The sequence below is a fragment of the Leptidea sinapis genome, chromosome 19, assembly GCF_905404315.1.
Source record: "Leptidea sinapis chromosome 19, ilLepSina1.1, whole genome shotgun sequence".
NCBI classification, from domain to species: domain Eukaryota; kingdom Metazoa; phylum Arthropoda; class Insecta; order Lepidoptera; family Pieridae; genus Leptidea; species Leptidea sinapis.
The window spans coordinates 12470382-12488344 of NC_066283.1; the positions used below are offsets into that span (position 1 = coordinate 12470382).

Sequence of the window (17963 nt, forward strand, 5' to 3'; positions counted from 1 at the left end):
TGATAAAAAAAAACTGCAGCGCGTAATTGATTCCACATTATAATCGACTGGCACTGGGGTTGTGGCAATAGGGCGGTAGTTGAACGGACTCGAGCGTAAACCTTACTGAGGACTCGGGTGCACTAAACCCGCCTTCCATAATTTTTAGACCACGCATGATGAGGAAAGCCGAAAAATCAGGGTAAAAAATCTGCCACCAATTCAGGAGCATAATATGTTCGCATCTGACTCGAGAGAATGCTATCGGGCCCACTCGATTTATGGAGATCCAAGGTGAGTAAAGCCTTAAGCACCGCAACTATGAATTTCCTGGCATGCATGAGTCATTGCCAAATTTTGAATAGATGAAACTTTGGTGAAATCATTTAAATAATTTTTTTTATAGTTAATACAATATTATTCACATTAAAACCTTTCCTACATAATATTACATAAAGGTTAACGATTGCTTCTGTTTAGGTGCTGCTATTCAGGTTTCGATAAATTTTTGCCTTGCTACAGTAAGTTTGTATGTCTATACAAAACCAGGGACGTGCATTGGTTCTCTAGCATGGTAGGTACTGTAGATCTAACTAGTTGAAGTAGCGTATTAGTCCGACAGTACGACATAAGCTGTATGAAATGTTGCTTGCTTCGTTTATGCTATCTGTATACTGCCTACTGTAGTAGGTTAGGTAGTAAATTAACTTTACCACTAGTGCTATATTTATTTAGGTTCATAACGAGGTAGGCACTGCCTAATTGCCTATATATGATATGCACGCCCCTGTACAAAACATTTTTTTTTATCAAAGTAAGACGTGACGAGCAGGACGTTTAGCTGATGGTAATTGATTCGCCCTGCCTATTACAATGCATGTCGGTCAGGAGTCTTGAAAAAGCCAAATATTCTGAGCGACACCACAGGTGCGCTCGTCACCTTGAGACATAAGATGTTTAGTCTCATTTGCCCAGTAATTTAAATAGCTATGGCGCCTTTTAGACCGAAACACAGTAATCTTTACACATTAGTGCTTAACGGCAGAAAAAGGCGCCGTTGTGCCTGTGCAAAGGAGCCTCCCACAGATATATATACAAGATAGTAAACTGTCTATTTTATTTATGTATGTATTGTATATTGTATGAATTCGGTCACTTCTGGGATTAAATATACAAATTAAATAAGTTTATATAGAATTACAAACTAGAAGGGACTGAATGTAATTGTGTGCTGCAAATGTTTCCAGTCTCTGTATACACAAGTAGAGCAACGTCTTGAATGGATTTTTTTTAATATTTTCAGCTGCAGGCTGATATGGACATGACAAGCAGCAGTTGGAAATAAGGAGAGATCGTAGAGAATGTAATGAATATACGCACGAGGCCTTGTTAGATTTGATATTGAAAGCTATATGCAAATCCATAGAAATATCAGAAAATAAAAATATTTTTAGAACCATAAAAACGGCATTTATTATTTAAATTCCTTTATGTTATATGCATAGTAGTAGTTTAGATGTAGAAAGGAGTAGACAAATTTCCAATGGTTAGGTAAAATATAGATATTGACAATTCAGCATTATTTTTTTTTTGTTAAAGAGGAAAATACATTTACGTATTGAAGATCTCGAAACGGGGCCCTTATGTCGGGCTCGGGTGTATTCATCTTCTACCGACTAAAAACCTACTCTGTGCTGAATGCCACATTGGAGGCCCACAACATTCATACAATCGCTACATCCCTAATTCCTATATTCGATATCATTTTAGTAGTGGCATCATGACGACGAAATTATCAGTTTTTATGTTGGCATCAAATCTCACTGCACGTTTCATACTAAACTGAATTTAATTTTTTTAGTAAGTCACCAGACACCCACCTGTTATTACGTAGTATTAGCATCCTTTTTGACAGCAGATTTGATTTAGTCAGACCATTGCTTTCTACTTTACTCTGGACGACAAGATGTTCTGTGGACTGACTGGCCCGTCTGGATACGTGTCCAAAGAAAACGAGTATGTCGGATTGCACTATAGTAAACCTTGATAACTAGTTCCTAGAATATCGAGATGTGTCTGAGAAATTCGGTCCAAAGTTTAGGCTGTCAACTTATTTTGCCTGCCCTAAAAAGTGTGCAATTTTGGATAAAGGTTCCATGACAGCTTTCTAAAATTGAAGAATACCATATTAGAAGGCCGTGTGGTAGACTTGCCAAATTATGATTAGGCCAGAATCTTGTATGTACAATAAACACAACATTTTTCTGTATAATATTGTATTTTATTTTATGTAACTTCGTTTCCAAGCATTTACTTATTAAAATAATATTCAACAATTATTATTGGTATCATCAGCCGATAGTAAACTTTGGTTCCAAGCCACTGACAAATAATTTATGTACACGAACATATAAAAGCGATTGCTTAAATAAATCCTTCTAGATACATCTTCATTATAACTTTTATATCTCTACATGGTCTGTTACATAGATGTATTCATTAGTAGTACACACAGACAGTAGAATGGCACCACATGAATATTATTTTTTATTGGAGAATTTTTTTATGGTTAAACTTAGCAGCCGTGTAATGAATGACCTCAATGTCGACTGGTTATTTATTAAAAATACTTTATATCAAACTACTATTCAAACTTAAATAGTAATCTATTTTGTTAAAAATCTCATAACTTCAGTGGTGCCACATCTTCTATAGCTCAATTATGTTGTCACTTAATTAAACATTTAACGGTAAACTTAACCGGAATAATAAAAATAATTTTAAGATCATTGTTGATACTTTTCCGCACCACTCCGATACGTTTTTCTGTACTGATACATTTTATAAGTTTACCGTTACATGGTCCATTAGGAAATAAGGACTAGACTGTCTTTTCAATGGACTGTATTATTAATATTTCTATCACATAACGTCATCTATGATGAATATTTACAAAACATATTGCTTAAGGCACAAACACCTGGCTTTCAGCCTACTCTAATCAAGGATATATACAATGTTGGCCCCAAAATAATTAAAAATAATACAATTTTAATAAACAAATATAATTACTTATATTATTATATAAATGGATATATCATCCAAACTCTGATAGGTATATTAAATTTATTGATGGTATTTCTTCCGAAATAGTTACGTGAGTTAATTTATATTAGCTGATAAATTTAGGATTCGGTTAGAGTTAAATTAAGAACGATTAAAAGTAAAACGACGTTAAATCTTCCATATCAATGAATTAGATGTTCATACTAAAATCAGAAAAATTATCAATTGCAATCGAAACAATAAACCGTTTTTTCATTGTTTTATAAATTGAAATATTTATAATATAATTTGAAATAAACAAAGTCCAATTACTGTCAACCTAGAAGCGAAATCTATAATTTTTATAATTTGGCTGTACTGGATACAATTAATAATCCTCAACAAATTAACGATTTACGTAATCGTAAACTCACTCGAAACTCTGACTTGGCAGTTAAACTATTAATACTTAACTAGCCTCTTTGACATTGTTTCTGTCTCATTTGATCACAATAAATTTCAAATGGAAATTGTCAGCATATTGATAAGCTTTGGCATTCATAAAGGAATATGAATCAAATTTATGTCATGATTATCTCAAAACACCGGAGATCATTGTTGCTAATAGTATATCATCTAGATAAATTATTCAACTAATAAATGTTTAATTTTATATTAGTAATTCTTGTATAATAAATTAATATAAATTTACTTTATTTTCTCACGCTTTAATATTACATAATATAACCAATACAAGTACTAAAGTAAATCTCTTCTTCCATTGGTATTTGACTAAACGCACCAACACTATCCAATACACAAACAGTCTTAAGTCACGGAACCCAACGTGGAGTAAATATTAATCACGCTTTTTTCTTTCCTTTTCCGACGTTTTCCTCGGCGAATATTTCTTTAAACTCGTTGAGGAGGATGTCCACAACATTATTTTGCTGTATGCAGTCAATGGCCATTCTGTCAGCTTGCTCATCCGGGGCCCAAAGTAAAGTTGGGCCGAATACTATGGCGAGATTTGCGTTGTGCATTCTGTTGCGCTCACTGTAGTATGTTACTCTGCAAATATTTGAATTTTATTTTATTTGGTGGAATTAGAATTGACATAGAAAAAAAAATTCAAGTTGGCGATTCGAAAAAACTGAACTTTTATACTAATGCATATCCCCATATCGTATTTGCCATTAGAGCTTCTCTAATGGGATGGAAGTTTTACTTTTGGCTAGTCACGACAACAGTGGTATGTTTTAGTGTGGTTTTTTTATGGTAAATTTAATTTATTTTAGCTATATACGAGTCTCTAAATATATCCAAAAGTTAGTTGTTTTAGACTAGAATATATTTTAGCAAGATTTGCAAGAAATTAATTATGTATTCGAATTGACAAAGCTATCTCATATCAATTTATGCTCATAATTTTGAGCTGATGATGTGATCACCGCAGCCCATACTCTTTTATAACACGAGAGGAATCACAAGAGCGTTGGCGACCTTATAAAGCGTCGCATAAACGTAGATGTGAATTCAAAAACCAAAAACACATTGGTATGTGGTGGACGGGGATCGAACCGAAGGCTTCGTGGTGGGAGTCAACGGTTTAAATTAGTGTGCCATCGACGCAAATGATATATAAATAATTATTCTTATTATGGTGTTAACTTACTTCAAAAGGTGTTCTAAAAGGAACTTCAGTGTATCCCTATTGCATGGAGGTAGAGCTTGAATGATATCCCTAAATTCCTTTATTCTTGCTTCTCTGGGCTTAATAGCTGCAACGAGTTAAAAATTTAAGTTTATTTAAAAATTATTATATTTTAAAATTAAAATTATAAGTTTCAATGTTTATTAATTGAGTGATAAAAATTTATAGCATAATCTGAGCAAATTATATCGAAACACTGATATTATCACGTTTGATTTATATACCATTCTCTATATTTTTATTTAGAAGTTGCAATAATCGATTAATGTTATAAGGAAGCAGAGATAATTTGAGATATTGACATTTGCGTTAATTTATTAGTGTGAAAATAGAGACAGCTTGTAATGAGTAAAGATAATCTCTGCTCTGCAAACAATGAATAGAATAAGTCTTGATAATGGAATTTCGAGAGAAGTTAAAACACTTACAGCAAGCTGCAAGAACTCTGACATACATAGAACAAGGTATCAGAGGCTCTTTAAGTTCACGGAAGAAGAGCTTCAACGAACCAGTAAGTACGTGGATGTCGTTGCTATTTTCAATCACATTGGTGTTGTTCTGATCAATCTGAAAAAAAAACGATAATGTATAAGAATATGTAATTCCAAATATCTTATTAATATTATAAATGTGAAAGTTTGTATGTCTGGATGTATGTTTGAACTTCTTTAACGCAAAGACTACTGAATGAATTTTGATGAAACTTTGCAATAATATAGCTTACACACCAGAATAACATATAGGCTATAATTTATAAAAATATTGTGTGAATTATCTATACATTGAAATAAAATTGGAGTGTATGTTTGTAATATTGAAATAACCGTTTTTTACTAAATGTATATTATGAATACATATACGTACCGTATATGCACTAAAATAACATTTTTTAAAATTATTGTCTGTCTGCCTGTCTGTTTGTTCCGTCTAATCCAGCGACTTTTGTTGGCAGGTAGCTGATGTAATAAGGAGTAACTTAGGCTACGTTTATTTTAGAAAAATAAAACAAAGTCCAAGAAACGGTCTACTTCTAAAAATAATTTAAATGGCAAAACAACGTTTGCCGGGTCAGCTAGTACAAAATAGTTATCAAATTTTATGCTTACGACGTATGAAATTTATAGAGCTCGTTGGTCTAGCGCACTACACGAAATAGCACAAACGAAAATGTATTTAATACGACTTATTCGCATTTTTTTCTATAATAATACGAATAAGTCGTACGGTAGACAAGATGTATTAGAGCGCGATAGATCGTCACATTATAATTCCAGTGTGTGTTATCATATTAATGTGTTCCTCGACGGCAGATCCATCACACCTTTTTCTGCAATAAAGTTCCGGGTGAAGTTCACGATTCGAAGAGGAAGGGTGAGAGTGCCAATTACAAGCTCATGACGGGCAAAACTTTTTCTGAGTTCTACGACGCGGATCAAATAGTTATGTGCTGATGATAGCGATTAACTATAGGTGGCCCCTTGCGTCACTTATTGCCAAAGCCATAAACAAAACAATCGTAAATTATATTAAAATTTTCGCAAATCTGTCCCGTCCAATCGTATCACTAGAAATGCAACAAACCTCAAGTCGTATCTTCTGCACCTGGCTCAAGTTACCACTGGCTCGGTACAGACCGTCCGTACACATATTTTCCTCACTGCTCTCTATCTCCTTCACACATGCCCTGACAAAGTCCGGTACCCGCGGACTGGTCGGCGGACACACCTCCTCGAGATTCCGGCCGAAGACTGGTTCATCTACATCAAAATATATTAATTATTACACGATATTAAAAAAAAACTTTATCAATTGGTGCCTTTAATGTAGAAATTATATCTAAAAATGTAAATTCTAGTTAGGGGTTTAAAGTCGTGACAAAGCAGTCCAATAGATCAACTACAATTACTGCGAATACAAAACGTATAAAACTAACACCTAATTCTTTATGACATAACATAAACATTTCTGTATAGAAGGATTCATTTAGAAGTAAGAGTATTTAGACGTTTGAAATTAAATGTAAAAACTTTATCCGCATACGTATCTGTTGAGTATACCAACAGTTGATAGCAGATATAAGGTAACAGGTGAAAACAGTAAAATGTATTTCAAAGCTGAAGAAAATTGCATACATTAAAGACAATTCAGAAAGTTTAAAGAAGAAGAAACAATATATTTTATACTTTTAACTGGAAAAAGTATTCATATAGCAATCACGTAAAAGTAACAAAGTTTTCCTCGGTTCCCATCACAATATAAACATACCTTTTAATACAAATGCCTTAAAAGTGTTTTTTGAAATTACACAATTAGAAATCAACTAACTACTGCGCTAAACTCGCGCGTACTCTTGAGACACGTACACTGCGCTAGTGGAATATTACTATAAACCCTCAATATTAAAGACTTCTTATTGGAAAACAATAACATAAATACTTAAAATAGCCTAAGTGCTTGTTACTACCAAATCTAGCTCCGAATACTTACGAATTATAATATAATATATTTATACTTACCTATACACATAAAAACTTAAATCTCACACAAGGTTAGAATTAGATCAACCATCCACCAATATTAGAGTTAAGGAGTTAATCCAGGTTTAAATACAAAATGAAACACTGGTCTACGTCAATATTCGTCTATTTCAATTAAGCGCACACCTTATCTACACTTACTTACCTTTGTTTATGTTAGGTTTACATCAATAATTTTACTCGTACGCACTAAAAAACAAAATTCTGTCCAAACAATAAAGCAATATTTAAATAACATGCATTACAGCAAAAATTATAGCTAAAAACCACTACATTACCGTCTAATCTACAAGTATTTGTGCACCTTCAGTGGCAAATAGCACACTGATTAAATTGATTGCAATTCGAACCTTTGTAGATGCCTTTCTTCACTAGTACCTCCATGGCAGGCCGTTTCGCGAAGAATCTTTTAAGTCTACTTCTCACGTGCGACTTGGAAACTTCCGTAGAGTCACTGAGATCTTCATTGCTGCTGCCACCTGCTGTAAAGTTGAACATGCATACTAACGTTAATGATAATAGGGTGAAATGAGAGAAGCCAGTGGAGAAAAGGAAGCTGAAGACCGAATTAAAGTAAGCATTAGTAGCCACCGACCGAAAGATACCCAAGAGATAAAGATGTTTAGAATTAACAATAAAATATACACAACGACATAAGTTGTTTATTCACAAAACAAATTAACAACAACGAAATAAAATATTGCAGTAATATCAACACACAACATTCATGGTAAATTATCAGATTTACCTTGAGCTTAACTTCTTGCGTTGTTTCTATTTCAACCACAATATTTGCTACGTACACCAAAAACAAACACAAAATTACAAACCTACTCATAGCTCGGAGAGGTTATCACAAAACGTTATCGTAACTATCAAAAGATAAACGGAACATTAAGTTGATATTCCTTACAAATCCGACATTTGAAATTATGATCTTCAAATTATCACATCAAAAACGTTACCTTTGTATATAAGTTTTATTATACTCGTAATTTTAGACACCATTACAAACTATGAAACTCAAAGGTGACGCTCAATACAGAATTTCAATTGGTGGATGGTTGCGTGAATCACTAAGATAAGAAGCGCCTTATTAGTAAAGGATTTAGTTGTATCAAGCACTTGGACCAAATACTTAATCATACGTTTAGGAATATTGAGATTTTGCTGTGAGCCAAACAAACTCCTTAGTCTCGAATGATGCACTTTTTCTGTCGGGCTATTTTTGTTCTTTTCCGTTGGACTTAGTTTACTTTTCTCCACACAATTCTTTCCAATTGGAATAACAATTTTTTCTGTGTTAATATATTTTCCTTTCTCTGATGAATTACTTTTTGGTTTTGACACTGGACTTTTTTTATGTTTTTCTGAAGAATCGCTTATATTAAGTTTAGTTAAATTACTATTTGTAATCTTTCCATGAGTTGTTTCACTTTGTTCGATGTAAGTCCTTTTACTCTTATCAGTTGTACTATTTTTATCTAATTTCACCGACAAATCAGGGTTACCGATTTCGGCTACAGCTTTCACAATATAATAATCCATGTCTCAATTTTTAATAAATCACAACATTTTATTATTAAACACTTTTTTTTTCTATTTATTGCACATTTTTCACAACACAAGTTCCTATTTGGTATTAACACATGTAATAAGGTGTAGGAAAAGCGGGACTGTATTGTCCAAAAACAGTCATTACGATTTCAATAATAATCTGATAGTATCGGCAATAATAATGGAAGTTTATCGTGTTATAACCAGATACCGATAACATTAAATTAATCTTTCAAGGAGGGTTCTGGTATTGCAGTCATATTTTGTATGAATGACGTCATTGCCCCTTGTGATTATAAATATATTATAATTTTTTTGAAAAACTAAATAATTGTTATAATAATCTATAAAGTTTAATATACATAATAATAGTAGATACAAAAAAATTATGTTTTCGTGCTAAAAACCACACTTTTTATGCGTGTAATACTTACAATATTCGCTTCGTCGATAGTTGGTGCGTATATTAGCGCACCCGCAAATCATCAGAAACATTGAATAGTTCAATCACCATATTTGGAAAACCACACAATACCGTTCGTGATAGATTAACACGGAAGGGATTAAAAAAAATGATATAATTATTTAAAAACTTCGAATCAAAAACCTCCCAACACAGAATAAAAAAACCAATTATTTGTGATGCAAATTTTTTAGGTATATAAATCACTTGAGATACACAAACTCAACTGCGAACATTAATTAGAAAAGAAACAATAATGAAATTTTATTACAATAGCTCACATAGTGGCACCATTAAGTAGTGGCCAAATGGAATGAGGAAAATCAAACACAACGTATTTACCGGGATATTGAATCATGTTGAGAAATATAGTGGTACTTGTAATTGGACAGACAGATGTCAGTTCAATTTATATAACTGCGGCCCGCCCTGACTTTGTGTAGTACGAGTAACTGCTATAGCCCTTGACGCTCATAAACGATGGATGACTATTGAAGACATTTATGAACACATGAACAGCTTTATTTATATCGTTCTTTTCAATGTATTAGATTCTTTAAGTTTTATGATAAATTATTTTCAACCCGTTACGATAAAAGATATTAAAAAACAATTCATGGATGTTTGTCAGGACGCCAAAGCAATATTTATAAACAAAATTTTAATTTCTGATATGAACGTAAGAGCTGTGTGGAAAACAATAAACGGTGAAATAGGTGAACACGAAGATTTAAAAAAAACCTATAGAACTAGTTTATGCAAATCAGATTATGGACTTACTTGTAAATTTTCTCAATTATAAAATAAATGAAATACAGTTCGATATAATGAGAGGCCAATTACAGCTAATGCTGAACTAGTTATTTTGGAATACATATATTGCATCTGATAAGAATCTGTGAATGCAATAGGATTATCTTGTGACTTATCAAAGGCATTTGACTGTGTCGATCATGCTACCCTTTTAAAAAACACAATGTGTTCAAAAGACAGCCTTGAATCTTATGACATAATACTTAGAAAATTTAAGACAATCGGTCAGTGTTTGGAGTGACAACCACTGAAGCAGCAATGCAAATCGTTGAAATTTTATAAACTTACTAGTTGACTCGACAGACGTTGTTCTGTATATAATAAATAAATTAAAGTTTTTTTATTAATTTGTCAATAATATATCATAACATCAAGAATTATTTCGTAAAATATGCTATTATATATATATTATATGCTAAAATATTTTACTAGGGAGCTTATATTACAACTAATGAAATTGTTTCACAGCAGAACTGTCAAACCGTGCGTCAATAAATTCTCTCATAGAAAATATGTCCATACAAAACAAATATCGGACGACGGGGGACACATCAAAGGAAAAACAAAATTGTTGTTTTTATTTTATTCCGAACACTTTCATATTTATTCACCTTTTAAACCTACCCTGGACTTCCACAAATAATTCAAGACCAAAATTAGCCAAATCGGTCCAGCCGTTCTCGAGTTTTAGCGAGACTAACGAACAGCAATTCATTTTTATATATATAAATAAACGATCTAGCTCATTCCACGCAACCACTCCCAGCAGGGGACTCAGATATAAGTTACTTTTTTTTATGAAATAAAAAAAAATAGGGGACGATACGAGCAGGACGCTCAGCTGATGGTAATTGATACGCCCTGGCTATTACAATGCAGTTAGTTCCATTTGCTATCCGCACTTCTGACATAGTCCCCGGTTTCTTCTCTAACTAGCAATTTCTCGAGAAAATGTCGTCCGGGTAAGTGTTATTAATTTACATTTCATAATATTTTGTCTGTAAACTCTGTACTGTAAAAGCATTATTAATAACGTTCTTGGTGCTGTTTTATATTGATTTACTTGCAATAAATCTATTATTTATAAAAATAAAATTGTGTTCGTAATAGTGTTTAAATTTGTGGTTGTTGTTTGATAGAACAGTGAGGAATTATCATATTTTGTAGACTCGACTAATTATCTTGAAATTTCATTAGATCATAAACTGCAATGGAGTTATGCAAGAAATATTCCGGCTTTGGCTATCAGACTGAGTGCGACTGCATTTGCAGTCAGAAAATAATCTTAATCTGACAGCCACATAAACAGAGCGTCTCGTTATTTCTCGAAAAAGCAATTCACTCGATTGTATGAAACGTGCAGTCATTGATATATTGACAGATAACCACTGAAATCCCACTACCTTTTAAGCAAATGTTAGCTTTCAAACTTAGCCGGATTATACCTTGTCGCCCAATTTTAATTAGTATTTCAAACTTATGTCAAGTCTCACTGCACATTTCATACTAAACTAAATTTTAATTTTTACGTAAGCAGTCACGACTTTTATCACGTTGTATTTACATCCTATTTGATTTCAGTTGTTTCCACAGTATAATGTCATTATGTTATTATGATACGTCATTATGTTTTGGGGGACTTACAACACTAAAGATTATATTTGTAGAAACCTGTTCAATACCCACTAACCCTTTAACAAAATAGAGATATACGTTAAATAACACTCGACAAAGACATAGTAATCTTTTGTTTTTCCTACTTCAGGTTTCCTTTGGCTCAAAGATGCAATATTATTGGAAGGTCCAAAAGAGCGGTAATTTTTATTTTTAATATAACGACTCGACTATGCGTAAGCGGTGTACGTCCCTGTTGCGTAGGGTCCGGGCTAGCCCCAATGGAATTCTGAGGGCATTTTCTCACAGGTTCGATTGTCAGTACCTGAACTACTGCTGTGTGATATATGTGCTGACAAGTCGGTCCTGTCCTAAGTTAGGAAGGTTTAGATTTTAAGATAACTTTTACTAAAACTAGGTTTTTAAGTTACTTTATTACTAACACTTTATGATCCTTTGTTGGTTGAAATAAAGAATTTATTATTATTATTTAAATCAGATTTATAGGTTCCTTTATTTTCTTCGGGTAAACTTACAAATTCTCTGTGTATGTAGTAGCTGGCTCATCTCTCCGTGATCGCTCTTTTACTGTATAATTAGTCAAAATCAAAGATGGCCTTACCTTTCTGTTTGTTCCTATTTGCGTGCCGAGAGACAGGGGGCGTCCTACCCAGGCTTTCTATATCTGTGTTACTGCTGAGATACTGCGGACTAGGTCTGTCATCTAACGCTGGTGGACCCTGTTGTGAAAATAAAATTATATAAATAAGTAAATAATTAATCGTTAGCATAAAAAAAGTGATACTATGTTTCATAAAAGAATGTATTTTGACAAAAGGCTAAAATATCCAGAAAAAATTATAAAATTCGGCTGTAAGTGAAGTAGAAAGTGAAAATCAATTAAGACCGAAATTATTATATCAATTTTCTTAGATTAAGGATTGGTTTCCGCTGCGCTCCAACTAGATACTGCAGGCTAGTCGCAAAGTGCGGCAACTAATACTACGCCCAAGTGGGCTTACTCGAGCAGTGTGTGACGAACATGCATGTCAACGTCACACACTGTTCAGTTAAAATCTGCTAATAATTGAAACTAAAATGCCGGGTTGCGTAGTAAAACTTTGTAAAAATTATACTACAAGAAATAAGAAAGACACTGGGATCACATATCATCAGTAAGTATTTTGTATTTTATTAATTTCAATGTAAAATAACATAAACCGTGTGTTACAAAATTTGAAAGATGCCCCGCATACAAGCATCTAATAGTTGCCGTAATAAAACAGCTATTGTTTTTAGGTAGTGGCGTATTTAGTTGGAGCTCAGCGGAGACCAATTCTTAATCTAAGGCTTCAAACCATGTTTTTTACATCAATTCTGTGTAGGTATAATATTAATTATGTTTTGTTGCGCGAAACGCTTTTTTAGATTAGAGTTTTGTGAGATTTGAGTTTAGTATTATATAAATTTTAGTTTTAATAATTGTCGACGCCAGATTTCCTATCGTGGACTGGATGAAATTAAATTATTATATCGAGCCATACACCTAAACCCATCAAATAACTCAAAAGTTACTTCGTTTACATACTCTGTCAATCATACTTCATCCTTCATCTAACTGTCAAATACAACCTTCATTCATTCATTTATTCTATTCTACTTCAACTACTTGCACACGACGCCTGAACTACACAAGAAACTATAATTGTAATCCTGTTAAGACAGACGGATGTACTTCTTTAAGAAGATATCAATATTTCTTTTGTTCATCGCGAACAATAATGTTTATCATTTAAACTTAAGTTAAACATGTAAAATAATATATAAGTACCTATGAATCTAATGAAGTATAAATTATAATGAACGTTGAGATCGCTTTGTTTGCACATTACAGTTTTCTTGAGATAGAAAAGCTATAAGTAAATTGTATTTTTGCAATGCGACAAATGACGTAGATGCAAAATAGGTACTTACGTCATTGTAGACGATGCATTTTGGTTTAAATGTTTAATTTACCTATTGTGTATGGTTGTTGACAGATGCGTAAGTTTTTAGCGGGAAATGTTACCGTTGTCGTGGCGTGACGCAAACGTCAGACACGTCAGTAAGCTAAATCTCAATTGTCATTATTGGCAGTGAAGTGAGTGAAGTTCTATGAGTGCGTAAGTTGTATTTTTTGGGTTTTTATACATTTAGTGCTTTAGCACTTATTAAGATGACTGAATTTAGTTGGTAGTCAATTTAGACAAGTATAATCGCATTCAGCAAGCTAGCATCCTTTAGGATTCTAGCTTGCTGAATGCGATTATTGCTTAGGATTCTATATTTATATAGAAATAAGAATGGTTTTTGACTGACTGAATCATTTAGAAACCTAATTAGAAACGCATTTGGGAAGTAATCGTATTATGTCACTGATTTCAGTCGCTCGTAGCTCTTCGTGCGTGGACGACGTATGTAAGTTTTATTTTATATTCCAGAATAATGGTAATAGCCCAATAAGTTTCAGGGATAATTTTTGCCAGCAGGGGTTGGGATAATAAAGAACTGAATTTCAATTCTTGATATGAATTTTCTGTTGCAATAAATCTAAGTGTTACAACCAATCTTTGTTTTGCACTAATATCGTCTCGTAGGATAAAAGAAGCAAGAGCTTTTGAATAAAAAGTGTCAGAAGATTGAATAATATGTCAAACGATCTCGATTACATTCGTGGATAATTTCTGAAGTCCGCTGGATCTAAAACACCCATAATGTCCATGTTTGCGAACTTTCTGCACAGTAATAAATATTCCTTTACTCATGTTCTTCTTTTTTCTATTTTAATGGAGCCAATGGCCAGGGCTAGGTAAAGTTCAATTTTTTGGTGTCTGGAGTGATCCTCGTATACGACACGTCCGATTTCATCGCGCTTTAAGTCGTAATCAATTCAGTAACTAAATTTAGGACAGTGTGATCAGAAGCTTCTAATTTGTAAGTGCTTCTGAATTTGGACGACTAAATTCAGTCAAGTGTAATAAGCGCTTAACTATTTCATCTTGATGGTATTGAATCATCACATCAGACGCGGGACGAGCCTTGTATATATGACAGAGGACTCAAGCTGTGTGCATTTTATATATTAATTACCTCATATCCGTAATAAAAGGCATAAAAGGCTTTTACTTTCTCAAAATTGATTTCTTTAGAATTTTTATTAATGTCATTTCAACTACCGCTTCGGTAACAAATGGCGCACTGTGAGAGAAGAGGCGACGCAAGGAACTATCCCAGCATTCTTTTAATGCGCACTTTTTAATAAAATAAACGACTTTGTACTGTCATTGCTATAAAATAAACAAAATCTAGTCCCAGGCTCTCGGATCACTTAGATAGATAGATAGAGAGCCATATTTTTATAATTCAAGGAGAGATTTGAAAATACTTTATTCATTTGAAAAGGTTGGTAGGTAAAATTGGTCAATCACATTATAATCTATATTTTCATAACTAACCATTGTTTTAAAGAAGAAGTAGAATATACCCTATTCTATGAAATTAAAACCGAAAACTTCTTCTACACAGCACACAATAGTTTCACAGATCAGTCTCGTATTCTTTAACACTATAATAAACTTATCTACAACTCATTATATATTATAGTGGTACTTATAAATGATTCCGGAGACAATATTTGATTTAAAAAATAAATAAAGAGGAAAACATTCATCAATGGTTGATGCAAAACGACCAACAACGAGTAACTAAATAATTTAATTGTCAACAATAGGTCGTTGCACCTTCCTTTTGAAGTAACAATGAGATATTATGCTATTGAAACATAGACGGAGCGATATAATGCATGAAAACAATTAACACAGGAATAACTATGTTATTTCTGAACATAAATATGTAGTATATTATATAATATATGCATATATATTTTTTTATTTTAAAAGTGATAACCCTCACTACTTGTTTTTGTTTAGATTTGAAAGAGCGACATCTCAAGTCAATTTCCTAACATACTATTTCCTAATATTGGGGTTGTGCAGGTTATCAATTGTAAAATAGATCCTGTCGATGGAGCCACAACCTAAGAGTATAACAAGATATACCATTTTAGATCCATGCGTACTTGATAAGAGGTCGCGGATTCGAATCCCGCATCGTTCATAAATTTTCTTTATAAAATTTTGTATATTTCTAGTGCTCGTGGAGTAAGTTTAAGAGACAGTATAATGGGAGCTTTCTTTTTGCTTTTACCACCACTTGGAAAAAGGATGAGCTTTGATGAGAAGAACTTCAAGTAATGAACCTGATTGGCACTTTTTTTTTTAAATTTAGGATTATTTTAGGTTTTTACTTGAATATATAAACAAATACTCAAAAGTAAAAGCTTATACTAAGTATGTGTAATACCTACCTATTCTACTAAAACCTATACACACCTTTGATACACGCGATAACTCACCGACGCACGGGGAGTACTAATATCCTAAAAAGGGAAACTTAGGTGTTAGACCTCAGCCATGTACTCGTAGATTGTTGTCATAATGTAGACTACAAACATACTTTGCAACAAAACAGCTATTTTGTGGAATAAGGCACCATATACACAAATAAAATTTGAAAAACAAAATTTTATGAACGATGCGGGATTCGAACCCACGACCTCCGGCGTTCCGTGCCGGTGCTCTAACCAACTGAGCTAACCGTGCACCGTCATAAAATTTTGTTTTTCAAATTTTATTTAAGCCCTAGCAAATTCCTACCAATTTAATGTGTTTTTTGTGGGAAAAATCGTTCATTGACCTCAAATTGGTGTTAAAATGGGCAATGTGTTAAGAACTTTAGCAAAAAGAATATATATAATTGTTTATTATTTACCAGTTTGTAGATAACATTTTGTATGCATTGCAGGAGTCTTTTGGCACCTTCTTCATTCTCATCTTGCAGGAGATATTGGTCATGTTCCACGGTCAGAACAAGAGATCTGGTGAATCTGGAATTATAAGGAAATTAGGACTTGAGTACATTCTTTTGAAGTGAAAATCTTCTCGCCAATATCTGACAAAATTTAGTCCCATCACCTTTGTTACGTGTCTCTTCCGGGGTAATACGTCACAACAGCCGACCAATCACAGCGCGTCATTTCATGGGACGAGGGTATAAAAGAGCGGCTTCCGGCTCATTTGAACAAAAATAGTTTAGAAGTGTCATATAAATCGCGAGTGTAAGACGTAGCTTGTCACGCATACTAAAGTATTAAACCTGGCCTGTTTTTATCGGTTGTCTTACACCAAAAGGCTCTATCGAGACGTATAAATTATCAAAGATAATCAAGGAAATGACACATAAGAATGTCAAGTTTTCTTTTCCTAAAAAAAGAAGAAATTAACAACATTTTCTTTAAAGTATGGCACCGAGCTTCTATAGCAAGCTGGTCGAAATCGGAAAGGGGAGGGGGAATGGATGTACCACTGGACAGGGTTATTTCATGTTTGATTTGCAAATTTTTTGTGCCTATTAGAAGCGCCACTCGCGAGCGTCCGGAGAACTAATTTTGACGTACAATACAAATGGCTGCGAAGGAACGTACAATACTCTGAAGTATTTTTGCATTTCGAATTAATTTCGGTCGTTTATAAATAACACGGCTATTTATACTTTAGGAATCAACGTAATAAAGTATAATTTTTTTATGTGAATAGTTTTCCTATAGATGTTTGTTTTGCTGAGGTTGTCATTTCTGGTTTTGTTACCAAGCTCCAAAATGGCGAATATCAAACAGGCACAAAAGCCGTTTTTACAGCCGCCAGTCAAGTGGTATATAGTAGAGGTCAGTGATTTAACTCCATTCTGGAATGTATCAGCAGTGAATCTTACCGTCGTGTGTGCATCTGAATGCATTGTACAATGTGGGCGTTGAGCAACGGCAGGACCAGCTCAGCTCTGGGAGCTGCCGCGTTTGGCGGCGCGTTCATCGGCTTTGGCATTCTCTGAAACAACATATTTTGAACTCAAACGATGATTTTATGTAGATATTCAAAATAATAGAATAGATTCACTCCATTGTATGAAATGACTGCATCATTGGTAGATTGACAGATGACGGCTAAAACCTTGTAAGAAACGGCCACACATGGAGTATTGCTGTCATCTCTGGTCTGGCGCACCCCAGTATCAGCTCGGTCCATTTGACCGCGTGCAACAGAGAGCAACTCGAATTATGTCGCTTCATTGAGTGTCTTTTACCGCA

At 33.5% G+C, this 17963-nt stretch overlaps 1 protein-coding gene across 3 annotated transcripts in view; it reads right to left on the reverse strand.

Annotated features, from left to right (window-relative positions):
- Nucleotides 1-2238: 2238 nt before the first annotated feature.
- LOC126969720 (rho GTPase-activating protein 15-like) overlaps nucleotides 2239-17963 on the reverse strand; it is a 75265-nt gene continuing 59540 nt past the window's right edge. For 2 of the 3 annotated variants that reach the window (XM_050815272.1, XM_050815275.1), the window contains 8 exons: nucleotides 17591-17703; nucleotides 16592-16706; nucleotides 12345-12462; nucleotides 7626-7757; nucleotides 6320-6495; nucleotides 5167-5305; nucleotides 4700-4805; nucleotides 2239-4095 (listed from right to left, as the gene is read on the reverse strand). In XM_050815272.1, the coding sequence (XP_050671229.1) occupies nucleotides 3888-4095; nucleotides 4700-4805; nucleotides 5167-5305; nucleotides 6320-6495; nucleotides 7626-7757; nucleotides 12345-12462; nucleotides 16592-16706; nucleotides 17591-17703 (1107 nt within the window). In that variant the 3' untranslated portion in view covers nucleotides 2239-3887. The remainder of the gene's footprint in view (nucleotides 4096-4699; nucleotides 4806-5166; nucleotides 5306-6319; nucleotides 6496-7625; nucleotides 7758-12344; nucleotides 12463-16591; nucleotides 16707-17590; nucleotides 17704-17963) is intronic. The other variant, XM_050815274.1, reaches the window with a different exon arrangement.